This window comes from Tamandua tetradactyla, chromosome 21 (assembly GCF_023851605.1).
Source record: "Tamandua tetradactyla isolate mTamTet1 chromosome 21, mTamTet1.pri, whole genome shotgun sequence".
NCBI lineage: Eukaryota > Metazoa > Chordata > Mammalia > Pilosa > Myrmecophagidae > Tamandua > Tamandua tetradactyla.
The window spans coordinates 54,258,473-54,285,393 of NC_135347.1; the positions used below are offsets into that span (position 1 = coordinate 54,258,473).

The window sequence follows — 26,921 nt, forward strand, 5'->3', positions numbered from 1 at the left end:
ACAGTACTCTTTAATTAATTGCCAGTACTCTTTAATTATCTGCTTCACATAATCTGAGATGTATCTGGGCTTATATTAAGTCATAGAGAATTACACACCCTCATTCCCATTCTGGGCTCCAAGCGTTTGGGTTTTTAAAATAATCTATCCAGAGAAGTTGAGTTTGATTAAGTGCTACAGGAAATTTAGGTTTTGGACAAAATAAACCTCTCTTCCTTTGATCTCATACAGTAGGTGAAGCTCTAAAATACAGACAGTGTCCTTCCTCCCCTGTATTCTGATTTACCTTGGTTCCCATCCTGATCAACTTTGTTCTTATCTCTAATTGAAGTTTTCAGTTTAACAGTTGTTATATGTGGCAATGCTGACTTTCAGCCCTGCAGAACTCCTCAGTTTTAGGTGTCAGACAGGTAATCAAAGTTCCAAGGAGATACGAGGATATACGTATATAGCACAGCCTCTCAAAATCTAGGAATAACAATTATTGCCACGGACTAAATGTGACTGTTATAAGAGCTTACAATCTAGGCCCAATTTTCTTATAAGTATTTTCTAAAAGGAACCATTCAATATTTGTTCTTTAGTTTCTTGCTTATTTTGCATCACATAATGTCCCTGAGGTTCATTCACAACATTACATGCCTCATGACTTTGTTCCTTTCTGTAGCTTCACAATATTCAATCATATGTATATACCACAGTTCACCATTCTACTTCTCAGTCAGTGTATTCTTCAGCCACCTCCATCCATTGGGTATCATGTGTGATATCCAAAGTCAACAATCCATGCCTCACATTATCCTCACTTAGTTATATAATCATCAGCACTCTCAATTTTAGACTGTTTTCATTGCTTCCAAGAGAAAAGTAACTGATCAACTCACTGTCCCCAAATAGAAAAACCAAACTTTCCCTTAACTCTTACCCTTCCCCCCAATTATTTATCCCTGATACTGCTGTGATACTGTTGGTGCCTTCTTGTTAAACATAGACCATAGCATGCAATAGCAGTCTTCCCCCATACCCCAATATTATTTACTTTTTGTACAAGAGACATACCTTTGAAGTAGTTCCTACAAGAACTTATTTATATTTTAGTGTTAATTCGTGCGTGGGATACATGGTGTTTCAGTTTGCTAGCGGCGGGAATGCAACACACCAGAGACGGATTGGCTTTTAATAAAAGGGGATTTATTTTGTTGGTTCTTCAGAGGAAAGGCAGCTAACTTTCCACTGAGGTTCTTTCTTACGTGGAAGGCACAGGATGGTCTCTGCTGGTCTTCTCTCCAGGCCCCTGGGTTCCAACAACTTTCCCCAGGGTGACTTCTTTCTGAATCTCCAAAGGCCTGGGCTGAGCTGCGAGTGCTGAGATGAGGAATGCCAAGCTGCTTAGCTGTGCTACGTTGCTATCTCTCATTTAAGCACCAGCCAATTAAGTCAAACCTCACTCATTGCTGCAGATACGCCTCCTAACCGACTGCAGATGTAATTAGCAACAGATGAGGTTCACTTACCATTGGCTTATGTCCACAGCAACAAGACTAGGTATGCTCACCTGGCCAAGTTGACAACTGACTCTAACTAACACACATGGATTGGTACAACCCCTTTCAATCATGTTCACTTTCAGTATGGCAGTATTACTTATAGAACCACTAATTAACTGCCTTCACTTCTATCCATTCCCTTATATTTAAGTCCATCCTCATTAGCTAACCCATCCCTAGATTCCATATATCTCCATGTCTCCTATATTCTATAAGTCTCTGAGTTTACCTTTGTCCTTTGTAAAAGTGAAGTCCTACAAGTATCCTGTTTTGTCTCGCTTATTTCACTCATCATTATGTCATCAAGATTCAGCATGTTGTCATATGCTTCAGGACTTCATTTCATCTTAGTGCTGCATAATATTCATAGTATTTATATGCTACATTGTGTTTATCCACTTATCTATTGATGGGCACTTGCATTGTTTGCATCTTTTGACAATTGTTAATAATGTGAACAGGATTTTTTAGCTATTTAATGTCTTTTCCTTCCAGTGAATTTGATAAGTAGCTTTTCCAAGTCTTCAGAATAGGTTCTTGAAATTTTGGTTGGTATTGCGTTGAATCTTCACATCAATTAGTGTGGAATTGATATTTTAACTAAATTTAACCTCCCTATCCATGAGCAGGAAATGCCTTTCCACCTATTTAGATCTTGATTTCGTTTAGTGATGTTATGTAGTTTTCTGTGTACAGGTCCTTTATATCCTTGGTTAAGTTTATTCTTAAATGCTTGATTCTTTTATAATTGGCTATTTTGAATGGAACTTTTTCCTTAATTGTCTCCTCAGTGAGGTCTTTACTTGTGTATAGAAGCATAACTGATTTTTGTGCATTAATCTTGTCTCCTGCCACTTTGCTGAATTTATTTATCAACTCAAATAACTTTGGCGGGGGAGGTTGGGGGAATGGCATGTATGGACATAGGGCACAGCCAGGTACTTTAGGTTAGTTCAAAGTGGAGCTATTCTCTCATAACTGGAAACCAGGATATCAAATTCCCTGATCAAAAGCTGGATTGGTGCCCACTCATCCCTGAGCAGTGTATGGTGTTTTTCTGCTCTCCAGAGTACCACAAACAGTTGTTTCAGGTAGTTCTTTGCTATTTATTAGTTTCCCTGGAAGACAGACTGAATCCTAGAACTCCCTACTCTACCATCTGGCCTTGATGCTCCACGTGTGCTGGTGCCTTAATCTTCCGGAATGACTGAGCTGGACTCCATGATGGAGCTGGAGCTCCATTTCTATCAGCATTTCAGAGCTGGACAGTTTTAGTTTTTTAAAAGGTGGGCATGGGGCAGGCCACAGTGGCTTAGTAAGCAGAGTTCTCGCCTGCCGTGCCAGAGACACGGGTACCATTTTACCGGTACCTGCCCATGCCGGGGCGGGGGGGGGGGGGGGGGAGGGACGGGGAAGATGGGCGTGGAACCCACTACGTTGTTCTTATTTCTTGATTTTTGTAAATCACTTTCCTTCCACCTCAGAATTCTGTTTTATATGTCTCTTTATATTCAGAATGTTAAACGGCAATAGTGAAAAAAATTTGACTCAGCTTTTTATTCATTTAGCAATTGAGTGCATACTGTGTGTGAAGACCAAAGATTGAATATAAGTACAGCCAAATCCTGTTTTCAAGGAATTTAAGATCTAACTAGTAAACTGACTTCAGTGTAGTGTAATAGTGAAGAAGAAGTTGTACAGAATTAAGTAGAGATCTTCTAAGTTGGGGTCAGTAAACTTTTTTCATGTAAAGAACAAGATGGTATATATTTAAAGCTTTGTCACAGCTACTCATTTCTGCTGTCGTTGAGTGAAAATAGCCACAGACGATCCAGAAACTATAGTGTGGTTGAGTTCCAATAAAACTTTATTTAAGGACACGGAAATTTGAATTCCATATAGTTTTCATGTGTCACAAAATTTTGCTCTTTTGATTTTTTTTCCAGTCATTTAAAAATATAAAAACCATCCATAGCTCTTAGGCTGTACAAAAACATATGACAGGCCAGATGTGGCTCGCTGTTTGTAATTTGCCAACTCCTGTTTTAAGTCTCTGAAATTGCAGAATTTTATAGGATACGCCTCTTTCCGATAACCTGTCCAATTGCAGCTACTTTCATTACTAGCAAAATTTAGTAACCTAGGTTTAAAAATATTGAGTGTCATTGCTAATCCATTGGTTTCTGAATGTCCCTGATATTATGAGTAATAATTGCAATGATGAAATGATAAAAACAGTACTAATAACACTTGCATTGATGACATCGAAGATCTCCAGCACAAGTCCCAAACTCCTGTACTTATAGTGGCCAAGTATGAGACCTGAGTGGGAAAGAGAAATGATGTATGAATTGGGGCAAAGTGGATAGTACATTTCATGTAAAATAGGCAACAACTTCTACTTAACTCCAGCCAGTAATGGGAATGCACCCCAGTGTTCTCTGATGAAACATATTCTCTCATGTTTTTTAAGTGGAGCTACATGTCCAGATTTATATGGTAAATTTCTCTTATTAAACATGGAAAACCTTGTGTTTTTATTTTTTCATTTTAACATTGCAAGTCAAAACCATCTTTAGGTCTCATTTTTTATAGGCTGACAATTTGTTACCTCTGTCCTAGCAGTTTCTTAATGCCTTTTTTTTTCTTGGGTGCATGGTCCAGAAATTGAACCCGAGTCGCCCACATGCCAGCGGGCATTCTAACCACTCAACTACTCATGCACCCTCTTACGCTTTTTTTTGAAAGGAACATTTAGAGAAATATATACTGATACTATACATTAATGATTTTAATTTGAAATTTTATATTGCAGAAGATAAATATTTTATCTTAATACTGAAAATTATTATTAAAGCAATTTTAAATTATACATAATATTCACATGTACACTTTTCATAGCTTTAGGTTTGAATGTATCAGTATTTGCAGCTTTCACCTGAAATCTGTTTCTCAAACAGTTCTCTGCCTGAAGCCAGCAAATCATCTTTTGTATTTAATTTGTCACAATTCATGTTTCTAAGGATTTGTGGAAATCTTTCCCTTATTCAGAAGCATGTGAATTTACTGCAGCTGACTTTGTGGTAGTAAGCTTTTCTTTTTCTTTTTTTTTTTTTTTTTGCTGATAACAGCTTTATTGAGCTATAATTTGCATACTATACAATTCACCCATTTAAAATCTAGAATTCATTGTTTAGTATATTCAGAGAATTGTGCAACCATTGCCAAAATCAATTTGAGAATATTTTCATTGCCTTAAAAAGAAACCCCATAGCGTTTAGCTGTCACCCTCCCAATGCTTCTGTCCTTGCCAGGCCTAAGCAATCACTAACCTAGTTTCTGTTTCTGAATATTTCATATAAATAGAATCATACAATATGTGGCCTCTTATGTCTGATTTCTTTTAGTTAGCATGCTTACAAGGTTCACCCATATTGTAGCATGAATTAGTACTTTATCCCCCCTTTTTTTCAAAATGTTTTTTATTGTTAAATATAACATATATACAAAGAAAAGAAAGAAAAAGCAATGGTTTTCGAAGTACACTTCAAGTAGTTACAGAACAGATTTCGGAGTTTGATATGGGTTATCATTCCATTATTTCAAATTTTTCCTTCTAGCTGCTCCAAAAGACTGAAGGCTAGAAGAAATTTTTTTTTTCTTTTTGTGAAAAACAACATATATACAAAAGAGAAATAAATTTCAAAGCACAGTGCAACAATTAGTTGTACAACAGATTTCAGAGTTTGTTATGGGTTACAAGTTCACAATTTTAGATTTTACTTCTAGCTCCTCTAAGATACTGGAGACTAAAAGAAATATCAGTGTAATGATTTAACAATCATACTCATTTGTTAAACCCTACCTTCTCTGTATAATTCTACCATCACCTTTGATCTTTTTCTTACTCTTTAGGTATATTTGAGCTATGCCCATTCTAACTTCTTCATGTTGTAAGGGGCGATCAATAATATGGGATAGGGAGATAGAATTAGTTGATGTTCTGAAGAGGCTGGGCCCTCTGCATTTCAGGACTTATCTGTTCTAGGAACCCTTGTGGAAGTTGTAGGTTTCAGGAAAGTTACCCTAGTGCATGGGTAGTTTGTAGAGTTTTATATAATGCCCTAGGTATTCTTTGAATTGGCAGGAATGGTTTTGGTTGGAATTTGGCAAGTTATGATAGGTAGCAATGTCTTAACTGAAGCTTGCATAAGAGTGACCGCCAGAGTAGCCTCTCAACTCTATTTGAACTCTCTCAGCCACTGATACCTTATTTTTTACACCTCCCTGCCCCCACCCCTTTTTCCCTTTTTAAAAAAAATTGACAGGGGCAGGCCACAGTGGCTTAGCAGGCAGAATCCTCATCTGCCATGCTGGAGACCTGGGTTCAATTCCCGGGGCCTGCCCATGTTAAAAAAAAAAAAAAAATGAGGGAAAATTCGCATAACATAAACATAACATTTTTAAAGTAAACAATGTGTCGTCTAATAAATTCAGAGTGTTCAACATCCAGTTTTTTGGGGATTGAATCATGTCTTGCACAGAAAACATGTTCCAAGTCTTAATCTCTGTTTCTGTGAGTATGTATCCATTTGTAAATAGGTCCTTTATAGATGTTATTAGTTATGATGTGGCCAAATTGGTTCAGGGTGGACCTTTTTTTTTTTTCAATTAGAGAAGTTGCAGGTTTGCAAAGCTATCAGGCATAAAATACAGAAGATTCCTATATAGCACCCTGTTATTAACACGTTGCATTGGTGTTGTACATTTGCCACGGTTGATGAAAGCACATTTTATGATTGTACTAATAACTATAATCCATGGTTTAACTTAGGGTTCACTGTTTATATTGTGCAGCTCTGTAGATTTCTTTTAAAATTTTTATTCTAACTGAAAATTTCCCCTTTTGACCATATCCAAATGTATAATTAATTGCTGTTAATTACATTCACAATGTTGTACATGTATTAAAATTAAAATCCTTATTAATAGAAGAAATTTGGACACAGTAAATCAGAAGAGGCCAGAAGTGAGAAGAAACCAGAGAAGAGACAGAGATATGAGAAAGTATGGCCTTGCTGACATCTTTATTTTTAACAACTACTAGCCTTCAAACTGTGAACCAGTGACTTCTTTTGTGTGATATTTGTCATAGTAGCCCTGACAAATTAAGACATCTGTCTAGTTGTAAAATATTTTTATCACTCAGAGGCCCCATACTCATTAAGCAGTAGTGCCCCATTTCTCTTTCCCCCAGCCTTTGGTAATCACCAGTCTGCATTCTGTCTCTGGATTTATCTGTTCTGGAAATTTCATATTAATGGAATCATGCAATATGAGACCTTTTTGTTATTAGGCTTCTTTCACTTAGCATAATGTTTTCAAGGTTCATCCACATTGTATATGTGTCAGTACTTCCTTATTTTTATTGTTGAATTATATTCCATTTATGGATAATAGCATGTTTTGTTTATCCATTCATCAGCTAATGGGCACTTGGACTGTCTCTACTTTGGGACTGCTATAAATAATGCTGTTATTAACATTCGTGTAGAAATTTTTCTTTCAACTCCTGTTTTCATTTATCTTGGTTTTATACATAGAAATCAAGGTGCTGTGTCAAAAATAACTCTGTGTTTACGTTTTTGAAGAACTATCAGACTTTTATTCACAGTGGCTATACCAATTTACATTCCCACAAGCGTTGTTTGATGACTTCATTTTTTCCACTTTCTTGTCACACTTATTATCTGAGTTTTTGCTTCTAGCCATCCTAGAAGTTTTGATTTGCATTTCTTGATAACTAATACTGTTGAGCATTTTTCATATGTTTGTTGACCATTTGTATATCTTTGCAGAAATGTCTTTTCAGATCCTTTGCCCATTTTTAAATTGGGGTAATTTTCATCATCTTATTGCATTTTCAGTGTACTTTCTATATTCTGGATACAAGTCCTCACAGATATATAATTTGAAAATATTTTTTCCCAATTCTGTGATTGTCTTTTTTCACTTGCTTGATGGTGTCCATTGAAGCATAAAAGTTTAATTTTGGTGAAGTCCAGTTTCTCTATTTTTTTCCTTTTGTTGCTTGTGCTTTTGGTGTCTTGTCTAAAAATTCATTGCTGGATCCGAGGTCACAAAGACTTAATCCTATTTTCTTCTAAAATTTGTATAGTGTTAGCTCTTATGTTTGTGTCTTTGGTCCATTTTGAGTTCATTTTTGTGAGTAATGGGATATGGAGCATAAGCTTTTTAATGTCAAAAATCCAAGATAAGATATCTGGGAATATGAAGAAATGACAGGAGATAAATGAAACAAGACTGCCACAATATTAATAATTCTTAAAACTGGGTAATGGGTACATAGGATTCATTATGCTTTTTATTCTACATTTTGTTTGAAAGTATCCATTATTAAATGTTTTTAATGAAAAATATTAGTCCTTTGAAGTTTCTGAACAATCATTAATAGTTCTGTTCTTTAGATATTATGTATATGGAAATGATACTGTTTTCTTGACTGTACTTTTCTTTTATAATAAAAGTTTGGTTAACCAGAATTAAGTGAGATTTAGTTAATGTGATTAATTGAATTTTTGGTTATTTGAAGAATAATCTATAGAACTCCATATTGTTCTGTTCCATGTTATTAAAAATCTTTCTGATCTACTGTTCAGCACCTTTTCTGGCTTTAGTAATTTTGTTACCTCTACTAGTCTATGAGAGAAACATGTCTAAATGATCTATTTCAGTTCCTAGCACACAAGAAGGTCTGGTATAAAATTAAGTTCACAATAAATAGTTGTTAAATATTTTGTTGAAAATAATCTAATCTTTGTTTTAGATTTGGCATACAATAGTACTGAATCTTTTCCCAATAAATTGACCTTTTGCCATTACATTGCTTCAGGTATATGTATTAAAGTTTGAGAATGATATATATCAGTGTTAAGCAAGGAAATATTAGTATATAGTAATTTTGAGTTTTGTTTTCACATTGTAAATGCAATTATTATAAAAGAACAGGTGTTTAAAAATTTGAGGATTTCGTGCTAAGATTATACTTCCTAGGCAGGTATAATATTTAATGGCATGAGGATCATACTTATATCTGTGGCTAACACTTGTTTCTTCCCTTCTCCCCCTTCTAGTAGATCTACTTTAGTATTTTAATTATATGCTATATTTACATAATTTCTTGTGGTCTGTTCACTAGAGAGAGTTAATTCTCTGAAACATTTTTGGTTTACTTATAGATTGATCAAGGAAAAAGTGATGTATGAAAAAGAAGCTAAACAACAAGAAGAAAAGGTTGAAAAAATGAGAGCTGAAGATGGTGAAAATTATGCCATTAAAAAGCAGGTAAAATTACATTTTGATAATAAGTAACATTTACAGAGTAATTTATTAACTAAAGTAGTCTTGATAACAGTCCTCTGAGGTGGTACTACTATTCCTTCTTTCCTGTTAAAATTTCCATTTAAAGATGAAGAAACCGAAAGAAAAAAAAAAAGATGAAGAAACTGAAATACAGGTTAAATAACTTGCCCGAAACAGCTAAGGGTCATAGCTGTAATTTGAACACAGGTGTTCTAGCTTCAGAGTTTGTAATCTTAACTATTAAGCCATACTGCCTCTCCAGTTTTAAATATTAGATATATAAATGGCCTACTCTTATGTTGAAATGTATTTACATATTTCAATTCACAAATATTTTCCCCAAACCATTCTGAAGAGTACCAAAATAAAATATGTATTACACCTTCCAGTGGCTGCGTCTTGTTGTTCTCATGATAAATTTCAGTCTCCTAACGTGGCATACAAAGCCCTTCATGATTTTAGCATCTGCTTATCTCTGTAACCTCATCTCTTGCCAATCTATACATAGGTTCCTGCCTTTTCAGTTCCTGAACATATCATTTCTCCTTTACTCCTGAGATTCTGCACATGCTTGGGATGCTCTTCCTATTCCTCCCACCTACCCTCTCCTTATTAATTCCTATTTATCCTTCATGCTTCCCCACCCCCAAAACTGAATTAGGTGCCCCTCCTTGTGTTCCCATAATATCCTGTTTATTCCCATCATAGCATTTATTGAATATTCACTCTTGGCTGATATTCCTGCTTTGTAATTACTTGAGAAAATAGAGGCTATCAGAACTTCATATTCTCCCCACAAAATCAAACAACATACCTGTGTCTGTACCCATACCGCCTCACCTCCTTTTAGAGTGGATTATGTGTCTGTGCCAGTTTGAAACTGTTGTGTTCCCCAGAAAAGCCATTTTCTTTAATCCTCATTCAGTATTGCTGGGTGGAATGTTTTTTGTTGTTTCCGTGGATATGTGACCTAGCCAGTTGAGGGTGGTAACTTTTGATTAGGTGGTTTCCATGGAGATGTATCGCCACTCATTCAAGGTGGGGTCCCTTACTAGAGCCCTTTAACAGGGAACCATTTTGAAAAAAGCTTCAGTGCTGACAGAGCCCATACAGCCAAGACCTTTAGAGATGAAGGAAAAAAAACACCCCTGGGGAAGCTGTTTGAAGAAGCCAATAGAAAAAGCTAGCAGACATCACTTGTACCTTCCCAGATAACAGAGGTGTCTAGAAGTCAAAGATGCCAGCAGATGCCAGCCACAAGCCTTCCCAGCTGAGAGAGAAACCCTGAACTTCATCGACTCTTCCTTTGGAGTTAAGATATCTTTCTCTAGATGCCTTAGTTTAGACATTTTCACAGCCTTAGAACTGTAAACTTGCAACTTAATAAATTCCCCTTTTAAAAGCCATTCTGTTTCTAGTATATTGCATTCCAGAGGCTTAACAAACTAAAGCAGCACCCTACCTCTTATTATCATCCTCAATGATCCCCTACCCCTTGTGTCAGGTCAGGTTCAGGCGTCAAATTGGCCAGGTGGTGGTGCCCGGTTCTCTGGTCAGGCAGGCGCTGGCCTGTCTTTTGCCATGAGGACATTTCATGGACTTAAATCATGATTACGTTGACTGTAACCACGATTACTTTTACTATAACCACAGCTGACTGCATTTGTAATCAGCTAAGGGGAGTGTCTTTTGCAGTGAATGTTGTTTAATCTAATCACCAAAAGGCTTTTAAGGAGGATTCAGAAGAGAAAGTCACTCTTCCTCCTTCAGCCAGCGAGTCTCTCCTGTGGAGTTCATCCAGACCCTTCATTAGAGTCACCAGCTTCACAGCCTACCCTACAGATTTTGGACTCTTCCTTTCCCGTGGTTGTTCTGCCAGCCTCTCCTGAGAGCTTTTTGGGGAATTTCATTGGAGTTTCCAGCTTGAAGCCTGCCCTATATTTTTTGGACCTTTATATTCCCACAGTGGCCCACCCAGCCTCTTCTGAGAGCTCATTGAGGATCTTCATCAGAATTGCCACCTTGCAGCCTGCCCTTCAGACCTTGGACTCTACATTCCCACAGTTATGTGAGACACTTCGGTAAATTTTATATCTACAGGTGTCTCCTACTGATTCTGTTTTTTTAGAGAACCTTAGCTAATACAGCTTGGTACCAGGAGTAGTTCTTAAGAAACAGAATCTTAAAAATGGGTTTTTATGATTGGTTTGCTGTTCTTGACTGAACTCAAAGGCACTGAGGACTTTTTTCCCCATAATCAGAATGACACTGCCAATTGATGGGGTGATCTGGCAAAAGAGGTAGTCAAAATATCACCACTGGATTCTTGTAATGCTTCACTTATATGAAACCAGGCTCTGGGGAATAATGTTTTTGACACCTTTACAGAGTTTTGTGGAAATAGGAGGTATAGAGATGTTGACTGGTTCTAGTTAGATACACTGTATACATTGATGAGGGAAAGTATGAGCTGAAGGCTTCAAAGGAGAAGCTTATGTGCAGTATGACAGCTGTAAACGTTTCTGTGAGTGCCCTGAAGGAAAATCTTATTTCCTGTAGCTGCGGACTTGAGATCTCTGAAAATCAGACTCAGAATCTTATTCTTAGAGTAACAACTTTACAGTGTGAACTGAAATCTCAATCTTGCATGGTGTCTGCCATTTAAGTAAGGGCATTGATTGGAAAGGAGTGGGACCCTGAAAAATGGGATGACAACATATGGATTGATAATGATGTTGGGGGTGAGGTTGAAACCCTAGGTCATGCTGAGTCTTCTCTAGATAACCCTCTAAAGTCTGCCCTGAGGACATAACTGCCCCACCTCCAGCCTGCCTTGAGGAGTTGTCCACCCAACCTCCTCCTGAAGGGATTAGCCTTAGAGTGATTAATCCTGTTTCACCAGGTGAAACTGTATATGAAGGCCCTGAAGCAAGTGACTTAGAAGATATTTCTAATTCTTTTCATTAGGCCAATAACTAAAGTCCCAACAAGCCCGTAAAGTTGAGGTACAAAGTATCACCCACGAGGTACATTATACTCCAAAAGAACTGTGTGAGTGTTCCAATTTATACATACAGAAATCAGGGGATTATGTGTGGCAATGGATTTTAAGGGTGTGGGATAATGGTGGGAGGAATATAAGGCTGGATCAGGCTGGATTTATTGATATGGGCCCACAAAGCAGAGATTCTGCATTCAGTATTATAGCTCAAGGGGTTAGAAAAGGTATTAACAGTTTGTTTGGATGGTTGGTAGAAACATGGATCAAAAAGTGGCCAACATTACCTGAAGTTGAAATGCCAGAACTGTCCTGGTTTAATGTAGATGAGGGGATCCAGAGGCTTAGAGAGGTTAGAATGTTAGAGTGGCTTTATCATACAAAGCCTGCTCTTACACCCCAGGAATGTCCGGATGATGCACCTTTTACCAGAACAGTGAGAAATAAATTTGTGAGACTAGCACCATCATCCCTGAAGAGCTCTGTAGTTGCACTTCTCTGTAAGTCAGATATTACTGTAGAAACTGCTGTCACTGAGCTGAAATCCATAAACACAATGGGGATGACCAGTTCCCAAGTTGGCAGGAGCCAGGTGACTGCACTTAATCACTAAAGATAAGGTGGATGTGGCTATCATAATGGACAGCAAACTCAAAGCAGGAGTCAGAATAATCTGACTTGCAGAGACTTGTGGCATTGGCTAGTAGGTCATGGGGTACCTAAAAGTACAATAGATGGGCAGTCTACTAAATTCTTGTTTGAGCTGTATAAGCAAAAGAGTTCTAGGTCAAGTGAACAGAAGTTTAGCTTGAATTGCAAAAACAGAGAGTCATGGCCCCTTAATCAAGTTTTGGACTTGAGACAGTTTACAGATCCAAGCCCCTCGAATGAAGGGGAGGCCACGTCCCTTTGTGGGAGAACCCTGTTACACTCCCACAAATTTATACTGTTAATCTTCCTCCAAGTCTTCCCCATGGAGACCGACGGCCTTTTACACAACTGTGCATTGGGAAAAAGGAAATGATCAGATATTTTAGGGATTATTAGACACTGGTTCAGAAGTGGCATTAATTCCAGAGGACATAAAACGTCACTTTGGTCCACCAGTTAGAGTGGGGGCTTATGGAGGTCAGGTGATTTGTGGAGTTTTAGCTCAGGTCCGTCTTACAGTGGGTCCAGTGGGCCCCCAGACCCATCCTGTAGTTGTTTCCCCAGTTCCAGAATGCATAATTGGAATAGACATACTGAGCAACTGGCAGAATCCCCACATTGGCTCTCTAACTCGTGGAGTGAGGGCTATTATGGTGGGAAAGGCCAAGTGGAAGCCACTAGAACTGCTCCTACCAAGCACAATAGTAAATCAGAAGCAATACCAGATTCCTGTAGGGATTACAGAGATTACTGCCACTCATAAGGACTTGAAGGGTGCAGGGTGGTGATTCCCACCACATCCCCAATCAGCTCTCCTCTTTGGCCTGTGAGAAAACAGATGAGTCTTGGAGAATGACAGTAGATTATCATAAACTAAACCAGGTGGTAACTCCAATTGCAGCTGCTGTTGCAGATATGGTATCATTACTTGACAAAATCAATTCATCCCCTGGTACCTGGTATGCAGCTGTTCTGGCAAATGCTTTTTTCTCAGGAGCTGTTAGTAAGGACCACCAGAAACACTTTGCTTTCAGCTGGCAAGGTTAGCAATATACTTTCATGTCCTACCTCAGGGGTATATCAGCTCTCCAGCCCTATGTCATAATCTTTGCCATAGGGATCTTTTTTTTTTTTTTTAATTAACAGAAAAAAAGAAATTAACCCAACATTTAGAAATCATACCATTCTACATATGCAATCAGTAATTCTTAACATCGTCACATAGATGCGTGATCATCGTTTCTTAGTACATTTGCATCAGTTTAGAAGAACTAGCAACACAACCGAAAAAGATATAGAATGTTAATATAGAGAGAAAAAAAAATAAAAGTAATAATAGTAAAAACAGAACAAAACAAAAAAAACCTATAGCTCGGATGCAGCTTCATTCAGTGTTTTAACATGATTACTTTACAATTAGGTATTATTGTGCTGTCCATTTTTGAGTTTTTGTATCTAGTCCTGTTGCACAGTCTGTATCCCTTCAGCTCCAATTACCCATTATCTTACCCTGTTTCTAACTCCTGCTGGACTCCGTTATCAATGACATATTCCAAGTTTATTCTCGAATGTCGATTCACATCATTGGGACCATACAGTATTTGTCTTTTAGTTTTTGACTAGACTCACTCAGCATAATGTTCTCTAGGTCCATCCATGTTATTACATGCTTCATAAGTTTATCCTGTCTTAAAGCTGCATAATATTCATCGTATGTATATACCACAGTTTGTTTAGCCACTCGTCTGTTGATGGACATTTTGGCTGTTTCCATCTCTTTGCAATTGTAAATAACGCTGCTATAAACATTGGTGTGCAAACGTCCATTTGAGTTTTTGCCCTTAATTCCTTTGAGTAGATTCCCAGCAATGGTATTGCTGGGTCGTATGGCAATTCTATATTCAGCTTTTTGAGGAACCGCCGAACTGCCTTCCACAGTGGTTGCACCATTTGATATTCCCACCAACAGTGGATAAGTGTGCCTCTTTCACCGCATCCTCTCCAGCACTTGTCATTTTCTGTTTTGTTGATAATGGCCATTGTGGTGGGTGTGAGATGATATCTCATTGTGGTTTTGATTTGCATTTCTCTAATGGCCAGGGACATTGAGCATCTCTTCATGTGCCTTTTGGCCATTTGTATTTCCTCTTCTGAGAGGTGTCTCTTCAAGTCTTTTTCCCATTTTGTAATTGGGTTGGCTGTCTTTTTGTTGTTGAGTTGGACAATCTCTTTGTAAATTCTGGATACTAGACCTTTATCTGATATGTCATTTCCAAATATTGTCTCCCATTGTGTAGGCTGTCTTTCTACTTTCTTGAAGTTCTTTGATGCACAAAAGTTTTTAATTTTGAGGAGTTCCCATTTATTTATTTCCTTCTTCAGTGCTCTTGCTTTAGGTTTAAGGTCCATAAAACCGCCTCCAATTGTAAGATTCATAAGATATCTCCCTACATTTTCCTCTAACTGTTTTATGGTCTTAGACCTAATGTTTAGATCTTTGATCCATTTTGAGTTAACTTTTGTATAGGGTGTGAGATATGGGTATTCTTTCATTCTTTTGCATATGGATATCCAGTTCTCTAGGCACCATTTATTGAAGAGACTGTTCTGTCCCAGGTGACTTGGCTTGACTGCCTTATCAAACATCAGATGTCCATAGATGAGAGGGTCTATATCTGAGCACTCTATTCGATTCCATTGGTCAATATATCTATCTTTATGCCAATACCATGCTGTTTTGACCACTGTGGCTTCATAATATGCCTTAAAGTCAGGCAGTGCAAGACCTCCAGCTTCGTTTTTTTTCCTCAAGATGTTTTTAGCAATTCGGGGCACCCTGCCCTTCCAGATAAATTTGCTTATTGGTTTTTCCATTTCTGAAAAATAAGTTGTTAGGATTTTGATTGGTATTGCATTGAATCTGTAAATCAATTTAGGTAGGATTGACATCTTAACTATATTTAGTCTTCCAATCCATGAACACGGTATGCCCTTCCATCTATTTAGGTCTTCTGTGATTTCTTTTAACAGTTTTTTATAGTTTTCTTTATATAGGTTTTTTTGTCTCTTTAGTTAAATTTATTCCTAGGTATTTTATTCTTTTAGTTGCAATTGTAAATGGGATTCGTTTCTTGATTTCCCCCTCAGCTTGTTCATTACTAGTGTATAGAAATGCTACAGATTTTTTAATGTTGATCTTGTAACCTGCTACTTTGCTGTACTCATTTATTAGCTCTAGTAGTTTTGTTGTGGTTTTTTCCAGGTTTTTGACGTATAGTATCATATTGTCTGCAAACAGTGATAGTTTTACTTCTTCCTTTCCAATTTTGATGCCTTGTATTTCTTTTTCTTGTCTAATTGCTCTGGCTAGAACCTCCAACACAATGTCGAATAATAGTGGTGATAGTGGACATCCTTGTCTTGTTCCTGATCTTAGGGGGAAAGTTTTCAGTTTTTCTCCATTGAGGATGATATTAGCTGTGGGTTTTTCATATATTCCCTCTATCATTTTAAGGAAGTTCCCTTGTATTCCTATTTTTTGAAGTGTTTTCAACAGGAAAGGATGTTGAATCTTGTCAAAGGCCTTCTCTGCATCAATTGAGATGATCATGTGATTTTTCTGCTTTGATTTGTTGATATGGTGTATTACATTAATTGATTTTCTTATGTTGAACCATCCTTGCATACCTGGGATGAATCCTACTTGGTCATGATGTATAATTCTTTTAATGTGTTGTTGGATACGATTTGCTAGAATTTTATTGAGGATTTTTGCATCTATATTCATTATAGAGATTGGTCTGTAGTTTTCTTTTTTTGTAATATCTTTGCCTAGTTTTGGTATGAGGGTGATGTTGGCTTCATAGAATGAATTAGGTAGTTTTCCCTCCACTTCGATTGTTTTGAAGAGTTTGAGGAGAGTTGGTACTAATTCTTTCTGGAATGTTTGATAGAATTCACATGTGAAGCCATCTGGTCCTGGACTTTTCTTTTTAGGCAGCTTTTGAATGACTAATTCAATTTCTTTACTTGTGATTGGTTTGTTGAGGTCATCTATTTCTTCTTGAGTCAAAGTTGGTTGTTTATGTCTTTCCAGGAACCCATCCATTTCATCTAAATTGTTGTATTTATTAGCGTAAAGTTGTTCATAGTATCCTGTTATTACCTCCTTTATTTCTGTGAGGTCAGTAGTTATGTCTCCTCTTCCATTTCTGATCTTATTTATTTGCATCCTCTGTCTTCTTCTTTTTGTCAATCTTGCTAAGGGCCCATCAATCTTATTGATTTTCTCATAGAACCAACTTCTAGTCTTATTGATTTTCTCTACTGTTTTCATGTTTTCAATTTCATTTATTTCTGCTCTAATCTTTGTTATTTCTTTCCTTTTGCTTGCTTTGGGATTAGTTTGCTGTTCTTTCTCCAGTTCTTCCAAGTGGACAGTTAATTCCTGCATTTTTGCCTTTTCTTCTTTTCTGATATAGGCATTTAGGGCAATAAATTTCCCTCTTAGCACTGCCTTTGCTGCGTCCCATAGGGTTTGATATGTTGTGTTTTCATTTTCATTCGCCTCGAGGTATTTGCTAATTTCTCTTGCAATTTCTTCTTTGACCCACTCGTTGTTTAAGAGTGTGTTGTTGAGCCTCCACGTATTTGTGAATTTTCTGGCACTCCGCCTATTATTGATTTCCAACTTCATTCCTTTATGATCCGAGAAAGTGTTGTGTATGATTTCAATCTTTTTACATTTGTTGAGACTTGCTTTGTGACCCAGCATATGGTCTATCTTTGAGAATGATCCATGAGCACTTGAGAAAAAGGTGTATCCTGCTGTTGTGGGATGTAATGTCCTATAAATGTCTGTTAAGTCTAGCTCATTTATAGTAATATTCAGATTCTCTATTTCTTTATTGATCCTCTACCTAGATGTTCTGTCCATCGATGAGAGTGGTGAATTGAAGTCTCCAACTATTATGGTATATGAGTCTATTTCCCTTTTCAGTGTTTGCAGTGTATTCCTCACGTATTTTGGGGCATTCTGGTTCGGTGCGTAAATATTTATGATTGTTATGTCTTCTTGTTTAATTGTTCATTTTATTAGTATATAGTGTCCTTCTTTGTCTCTTTTAACTGTTTTACATTTGAAGTCTAATTTGTTGGATATTAGTATAGCCACTCCTTTTCTTTTCTGGTTGTTATTTGCATGAAATATCTTTTCCCAACCTTTCACTTTCAACCTATGTTTATCTTTGGGTCTAAGATGTGTTTCCTGTAGACAGCATATAGAAGGATCCTATTTTTTAATCCATTCTGCCAATCTATGTCTTTTGATTGGAGAATTCAGTCCATTAACATTTAGTGTTATTACTGTTTGGATAGTATTTTCCCCTAACATTTTGCCTTTTGTATTATATATATCATATCTGATTTTCCTTCTTTCTACACTCTTCTCCATACCTCTCTCTTCTGTCTTTTCGTGTCTGACTCTAGTCCTCCCTTTAGTATTTCTTGCAGAGCTGGTCTCTTGGTCACAAATTCTCTCAGTGACTTTTTGTCTGAGAATGTTTTAATTTCTCCCTCATTTTTGAAGGGCAATTTTGCTGAATATAGGAGTCTTGGTTGGCAGTTTTTCTCTTTTAGTAATTTAAATATATCATCTCACTGTCTTCTAGCTTCCATGGTTTCTGCTGAGAAATCTACACATAGTCTAATTGGGTTTCCCTTGTATGTGATGGATTGTTTTTCTCTTGCTGCTTTCAAGATCCTCTCTTTCTCTTTGACCTCTGACATTCTAACTAGTAAGTATCTTGGAGAACGCCTATTTGGGTCTAATCTCTTTGGGGTGCGCTGCACTTCTTGGATCTGTAATTTTAGGTCTTTCATAAGAGTTGGGAAATTTTCAGTGATAATATCTTCCATTAGTTTTTCCCCCACTTTTCACTTCTGTTCTCCTTCTGGGATACCCACAACACGTATATTTGTGTGGTTCATATTGTCCTTGAGTTCCCTGATACCCTGTTCAAATTTTTCCATTCTTTTCCCTATAGTTTCTGTTTCTTTTTGGAATTCAGATGTTCCATCCTCCAAATCACGAATTCTATCTTCTGTCTCTTTAAATCTATCATTGTAGGTATCCATTGTTTTTTCCATCTTTTCTACTTTATCCTTCACTTCCATAGCGCTGTGATTTGTTTGTTCAGTTTTTCTATTTCTTCTTTTTGTTCAGCCCATGTCTTCTTCATGTCCTCCCTCATTTTATCGATTTCATTTTTGAAGAGGTTTTCCATTTCTGTTCGTATATTCAGCATTAGTTGTCTGAGCTCCTGTATCTCATTTGAACTATTGGTTTGTTCCTTTGACTGGGCCATATTCTCAATCATCTGAGCGTGGACTGTTTTCTTCTGCTGGCGTCTGGGCATTTAGTCAGATTTCCCTGGGTGTCGGACCCAACAAGGTTGTAAGATTTTTCTGTGAAATGTCTGGGTTCTGTTTTTCATATCTTTCCCAGTAGGTGGTGCTCGTGGCACACGTTTGTCTCACGTGTTTGGAACGGATCCCCCCGGTCCCCGTTCTCCGCGGCCTGGGGATTTCCGATCCAATTCTCTCAGTTGGTCCGGGGGGCCGCGCGTGGTGGGGGCGTCAGCCGCCGGGGCTTGAGGGGACCCTGTGGCTCCTTTATTAACGCCCCTATTGGTGTTTGGTTGAACCCAGTCCCTGCCACTGTCAGAAATTCCCTCCTCTCCCTGGAGGGGTGTCGGTCGCCGGCCGCAGCGGCCCGGGGAATTCGCCACCGGACCAGGAAGCCGCCCGCGGGGTAGGGGCGTCGGTCGTCGGCCGCAGCGGCCTGGAGAATTCACCACCGGACCAGGAAGCCGCCCGCGGGGCAGGGGCGTTGGTCGCCCGGCCGCCGCGGCCTGAGGAATTCGCCACCGGATCAGGAACCCGCCCGCGGGGAAGGGGCGTCGGTCGCGGGCCGCCGTGGCCTGGGGAATTCACCACCGGATCAGGAAGCCGCCCGCGGGGGAGGGCCACCGCAGCTTGGGTAGCCCTCTGATCCGAAACTCATAGCCGGTCCAGGAAGCCGCCCGCAAAAGAGGGGCGCCGGCCACCGCGGCTTAGGAAACTTGCCTCTCCGAGACTCTCAGCCGGCCCGGGAAGGGGGGAGGGAGGAGCTCTGGCCGCCACAGCTGCCACTGCTCGGGGAATCGCGCTCCGCTTCGGGATCTCACCGCAGCAGAGTTTCGCAGTCAGACTAGCCAGTCCAGACTGGAGTACGCTGTGTGTCCATTCCCTGCCGTGGCCCCGGGAGCTGTTCTGCACTGTTTCTGTTCACCTAGTAGTTGCTCTGGAGGAGGAACTAAGACGCACATACCTTACTAAGCCGCCATCTTGGCCCCGCCTCGAGAACTTGACCTCTTTATGGACATTATTTGAAAACAAACTTGAACAGTTTTGTCTATAAGATACAATTGTGTATTTTGGATCCTGTGAAATGAAAAATGGCTACTACAATAGACAAAAGGTGGTAAGCTGAACTGTAGGTAGCAGGATGAAAATCACTAGTTGAGAGGAAATGTCATGAATTGATGATCATTTTAAAGCTGATAAACTTGTCAAAGATCCTGATCTCGTTTTGATGACTAAACATGCCAGATTCTATTTTTCTGCCTGGGGATATTCTGTGCCAGCTGCACAGTATTCTGAGGGGCGAAAAGAAAAAGAAAAAGGTGGGGGAAAGAGGTGGCTGTAGTAGAATCCTCTTCCTAATAACGAAATGAAAACACGTCAAAAAGAAGAAAAAGCAGCAACAACCGCCGCCGCGGAGATAGGCGGGAGCCACTTCCCCAGCGCGCCCCTGCCATCGGGATCTTGATTGCTTCTCCCTTCCACAAGACATCACACTGGTCCATTATATTGATGATATCATGTTGATTGGACCTCGTGAGCAAGAAGTAGCTACTACTCTAAACTTTTTGGTAAGGCATTTACATGTCAGAGATGGGAGATAAATCCAACAAAAACACAGGGGCCTTCCACTTCAGTGAAATTTCTTGGTTTCTAGTGGTATGGGGCATGTCAAGATATCCCTTCTAAGGTAAAGGATAAGTTGCTGCATCTGGCCCCTCCTCTGACCAGCAGAGAGGCACAATGCCTCGTTGGTCTCTTTGGATTTGGCAACAAATGTTCCTCATTTGTGTGTGCTACTTCTGGCCCATTTATTGATTTACCAGAAAAGTAGCCAATTTTGAGTGGGGGCCTGAATAAGAGGAGGCTCTGCGACAGGTCCAGGCTACTGCACAAGCTGCTGTGCCACTTGGACCATATGATCCAGCAGATTTAGTGGTGCTGGAAATGTAAGTGGCAAATAGATGCTGTCTGGAGCCTTTGGCAAGCCCCTATAGAAGAATCACAATGCATACCCGTAGGATTTTGGAGCAAAGCCTTACCATCTGCTGCAGATAACTACTCTCCTTTTGAGAAACAGCTTTTGGCCTGCTACTGGGCCTTTGAGATTGAACGCTTAACCATGGGTCACCAAAGTTACCATGAGACCTGAGTTGCCGATCATGAGCTAGATGTTGTCTAACCCACTAAGCCATAAAGTTGGGCACGTCAGCACCACTCTGTCATAAAATGGAAATGGTATATGTGAGATAGGTCCTGAGCAGGTCCTGAGGGCCCAAGTAGGTTACATGAGGAAGTGGCCCAAATGCCCGTGGTCGGCACTCCTGCCACATTACCTTTCCTTTCACAGACGAGAGCTATGGCTTCTTGGGGAGTTCCTTACCGTGAATTAACTGAGGAAGAGAAAATGTGGGCCTGGTTTACAGATAGTTCCACACAATATTTAGCTACCACCCTAAAATTGACGGCTGCAGCACTACAATCCCTTTCTAGGATGTCCCTGAAGGACAGTGGTGAGGGGAAATCCTCCTAGTGGGCAGAACTTGTTGTTCATTTTGCTTGGACGAGAACTGGCCAGAGGTTCATTTGTATACTGACTCATGGGCCTTTGCTAATGGTTTGGCTGGATGGTCAGGGACTTAGAAAGAGCATAATTTGAAAATTGGTGACAGAGAGGTCTGGGGAAGAGGTATGTGGATAGACCTTTCTGGAATGGGCTAAAAACATGAAGATATTTGTGTCCCATGTGCATGCACACAAGATAAAGCTAGCAGGCATCACCTGGTACCTTCCCAACTAACAGAGATGTCTAGAAGTCAAAAACTCAGTAGATGTCAGCCATGTGCCTTCCCAGCTGAAAGAAAAACCCCGAACTTCTATCAGCCCTTCCTTTGGAGTTAAGGTATCTTTCTCTGGCTGCCTTAGTTTGGACATTTTCACAACCTTAGAACTGTAAACTTGTAACTTAATAAATTCCCCTTTTAAAAGCCATTCCATTTCTAGTATATTGTATTCCAGCAGCTTAACAAACTAAAACTATGCCCTACCCGCTTGTTGTCATCCTTAGTCCCCTACCCCTTGTTATCATCCAGAGTGATCATACTGGTCATCACTTTAAAAAAAAAACAAAAATTGTGTTTATTAGAGAAATTGTAGATTTACAGAACAATCATACATAAAATATAGGATTCCCATATACCACTCTATTATTAATACCTTGCACCATTGTGGCACATCTGCTGTAGTTGATAAAAGCACATTTTTATAATTGTATTGCTAACTATAGTCCATAGTTTAACTTAGGGTTCACTATTTGTGTTGTGCCATTCCATTGATTTTTAATTTTTTAAAATTTTATTACCATATATACAATGTAGCATTTCCCTTTTTACCATATTCATGTATATATATTTCAGTGCTGTTAGTTGCAGTCACAGTGTTGTGCTACGATCAGAATCATCCATTACCAAACGTTTCCATCATTCCAAATAGAAATCCTGTACAATTTGTTTTAACTTCCCATTCCCTATCCCTGCCCCATCTCCTGGTAACCCATATTCTAGATTCTTTTCTAATTCTATGTGTTTGCTTATTCTAATTATTTCATAGCAGTGAAATCACACAATATATGTCCTTTTGTGTCTGCCTTATTTCCTGTAACATGATATCTTCAAGGTTCATTCTTGATGACTCATGTATCAGAACTTTCTTCCTTTTTATGCCGGAACAGTAATCCATTGTATGTATACGACACACTTTATCCATTCGTCATTTGATGGACACTTGGGTTGCTACCATGTTTTGGCAATTCTGAATAATGCCACTATGAACACTGGTGTGAAGAAAGGTCATCACTTCTTAAATCGCCTAAACAGCATTTGTCACTAGTAAACACTCTCCCTGAAGCACACCCTTCTAATGGCCTTTTAGACAAAACAACCTTGTGACTTTCCTCCTTTTTCACTGTCATTCTTCATCATTTATTTGCCTTTGCCAAAACTTACTGTGCTAGTTTGAAACTGTTATGTGACCCAGAAAAGCCATGTTCTTTTAATTCAATTTTGTGGGGGCAGACCTATTATTAGGTGGGACCTTTTGATTAGGTTGTTCCTATGGAGATGTGACCTACCCAATTCAAAAGTGGGTCTTAATCATTTTACTGGAGTCCTCTATGTAGAGAATGAAAGGCAGAAAACATAGAGCTCAGAGCTGAAACAGAGCAGAGGAATGAAACCAAGTGGAGAAAACACTTAGAGACAGAAAATGCCTCAGGAGTTGCTAAGAAATGAAATCCAGAGTTTGCCCAAGAGAAGCTAAGGGAGGTCCCACAGATACTTAGAGAGGAAAAATGCCCCAGAAGAGGCCAGAAGAACCCACAGGAGCTAAAAGAGCTATTTTAGAAACCAACCCAGGAGAGAAGGGCTATGAGGTGTTGACATTACCTTTCCATATGACAGAGAAACCCCAGACACAGTCGGCCTTTCTTGAGTGAAGGTCCTCTTGTTGATGCCTTAATTTGAGCATTTTCATGGCCTTAGAACTGCAAATTTGTAATCTAATAAATCCCCTTGTAAAGCCAATCCATTCTTTATTATTGCATTCTGGTAGCTTTAGCAAACCAAAACATTATTACCTACCTGCAAACCCTCTCTAGGTAATCTTACACCATCTTTAAATGCCTTAACTTTAAATCTCATCTTTATGTTCATTCATTTACTAATTTAATGGTGTTCATTGAATGACTACCTACTACATGCCTGACATGTAGGCATGGCATTAAAAGAAAAAGGAGTCCCCATTTACATGGAATTCATATTTGTGTCAGTGACTCCAAGATTTACATTTTTGGGCCTGACCTCTCTAGATATATAAATTTAACTAATTGCCTATATGACATATCTTCTGGGTGTCAAAAATAAAACTCTAAGTCTTTTTACATAACCCACCCCCCGAAAACAAAAAGCTATTCATTCTCCCATTTTCCCCATCATCTTAAATTGTACCTCTTCTCATCTAATGGGCCTCTTCTTGATGCTTGACTCTTGCCATCCTCCATGCCTTTCTGAACACAGCAGCCAGATTGATCTCCTTAAAATGTATATCAGATCACTTGCTTCTCTACTTAAAATCCTTTATCCATTCCAATCAGAATAAAATCCAGAGGACCCTAGGAGAAATAGTATGAACCAGTTTATATAGATATATCTTAAAACTTACTTTTTAAATCAGCTTTTCTGAAGTCACAGTGGTTTTCACTATGTAAATCATGTTACAAATGGTAAATGCACATTTAACCAAAACTTAATTCAACAAAACAAATCACTTTAAATGGATTTTACTGTAAGTAGTTGTTTTCTGCCATGCAAAAGGAGTGCAGTAGGGCAACGGTGGCTCAGTGGCAGACTTTTCGCCTGTCATGTCGGAGACCAGGGTTTGTTTCCTGGTGCCTGCCCATGCAAAAAATAAATAAATAATAAATAAATAAATAAGGGGTGTAGTAGTAGCACTTGGAACATCCTCTTCCCCTGGCTATAGAGGAATAGAAACTTCTTATTTTCTTGAGAGCCTGCCTCCCCCTTTGTGTGTGGTATTCTCAGTATATAAAAGACATTTGTATGTCAGATATTAATAAATTGGGGAGGGTTTATAGACAGATGTCTAGATAAAGTCTACCCCTGATTTGCTGACCTAACAAACTAACTGCTTTTCATAAGAATTAAATGTGGAATGTAACTTGTGTTTTTTTAAAATGATAATGCTTTTATTTTATATATATATATATATATATATATATATTCCCTAAATATTCTTTTCACTTTTGTACCTCCCTTAATTTATTGTCTTCTATTGTTTTCCCACACCCAGTGGGAAACATTGTGATGTAGGATAAGACTTTATTTCATCCAGGTCCTTCTGGGATATCATCAGCCTTAATTTCTAGTTGTGTAGCTAGCAACTTCATTTAATTTTTTTCTTTCCTGTGCTCTTTTCATTACCAATAATGTATTATAAAACAATGCTGTAGCTTGATTAGGAGAAATAAAAGTGTTCCCTTTCTAAATAAAAGTATATGATATCTCAGATTATCATAGAACCTGCTGTATTTCATTTACATTTGTATATTGATCATCTTTTAATAAAATCACTGCTTTGTAGGTTAATAAAATCACTGTTTTCTAATTGTTATTTACAAAAATTAGCCATATACTGATTCTGTCATTAACTACATATACAGGTGTAAAAGGGAAAAAGTTTTGTTTGAGTCCTTCTACATTCAGTCATGTTAAAATTCTCTCTTGTCACCATGGTTATGGTTCATAAACATGATTTCATAGGCTCTTAGTCAACTTAGTATATATTCAAAAATACCATCCCATCTCTAACTGCAGAACTAATAGTTAACCTACCATATATACAATTATCGATCGCATTTTTGTTTCAGTGTTTTCTAGGAACTTTCCTTAGCCCAACACACATACCTTTTTCATCAGTTTCTTTTCCCCAGTTTAGCTGTGCTACCACTCTTCATGATTTTTATATGTAGAGTGGGAATTGCATTGCTAGAAGTACTACTCTGTTCCTGATTGCCTAGGACTATAAGATTGATAGTTGTTTCTTAACATATGCTGTACCCTCATAGAAAATATTCAAGGAAGTCAGGTGCTACATTTTGTGAATCTTCTATACTTCTCCCTGGATTTTCTCTTCTAAGTTAAATGCTATCTTCATCCACTTCTCACCTTTCTGATGTAAGCATTTAGTGGTCTAAATTTCCTTGTTAGCACTGCTTTACTGCATCCCATAAATTTTGATGTTATATTCCCATTTTCATTATTTTATGTGTTTCTTTATTTCCTTTGGTTCATCCTCATCACATGAGTTAATAAGAAGTACGTTGTTTTATTTCCAAATGTTTGAAAATTTCCCTGCTGTCTTTCTGATATTGTTTGACTCCAATATGGTCAAACAAGATACTGTGATTTCAGTTCTTTTAAATGTATTCAGGCCTTTTTTATTGTTGTTTTGTGGCCCTGGATATGGTCTATCTCAGTGACTATTCTATGGACACTTGAAAAGTATGTGTATTTTCCTTTGTTGAGTAGAGCATTCTATAATTATCCATTAAATTTTATTGGCTGGTGGTGTTGTTCAGGTCTTTCTTATATCTTTACTGATTTTCTATTTAGTAGTTCTGTCAATTGCTGAGAGTGGAGTAATTGAAATCTCCATCTATATTTGTGGATTTGCTTATTTCTCCTTTCAGCTCTATGAGATTTTGTTTCACGTGTTTTGAAACTGTTGTTTACCAAACACATTTAAGATTGTTATGTATTATTTATGAATTGATTATTTTATCATTATATAATGTCCTTCTTTGTCCCTAATATATTGTTTTGCTTTGAAGTCTGCTTTATCCAATATTATAGCCATCCCTGCTTTTTTCAAAATTAATGCTTGCATGATATATCTTTTTCCATCCTTTTACTTTCATTCTGCCTATGTCATTATGTTTAATGTGAATTTCTTACAGCTGCAATATAGTTGGATCATGTTTTATAATCCACTCTGTGAATCTCTGTCTTCTAACTGTTTTATATAGACCATTTACATTTAAAGTAATTATTGGTATGTTAGGGCTTAACATCTGAGATTATTTTTGACTCCCGGGATTCTTTTTACAAACTTAACCAGTCAGCAGCCACCCCAAAACAGAAGAAATCAAATGCATTTTTTCTTATGTGTAACATATTAACATTTTACCACTATGTAAAGGAAAAAAACTTGACCATTATTCCAGTAATCACCAGAGCTAAGGATGCAAACTAATGTAGTTGCCATTGGTTCTAGATGTAGCCAGGATCCAACATTAGATTAATATGGCTATAGGTATAGCAAGCCCCACATGAATAATCTGGACCTATTAGGGTTTCTCTTTTCCA

At 38.2% G+C, this 26,921-nt stretch overlaps 1 protein-coding gene across 1 annotated transcript in view; it reads left to right on the forward strand.

Moving 5' to 3' along the window:
• TBCA (tubulin folding cofactor A) overlaps positions 1–26,921 on the forward strand; it is a 127,062-nt gene that overhangs the window by 95,115 nt on the left and 5,026 nt on the right. Inside the window, exon 2 of the mRNA XM_077139362.1 lies at positions 8,807–8,912. Coding sequence (XP_076995477.1) covers positions 8,807–8,912 — 106 coding nt within the window. The remainder of the gene's footprint in view (positions 1–8,806; positions 8,913–26,921) is intronic.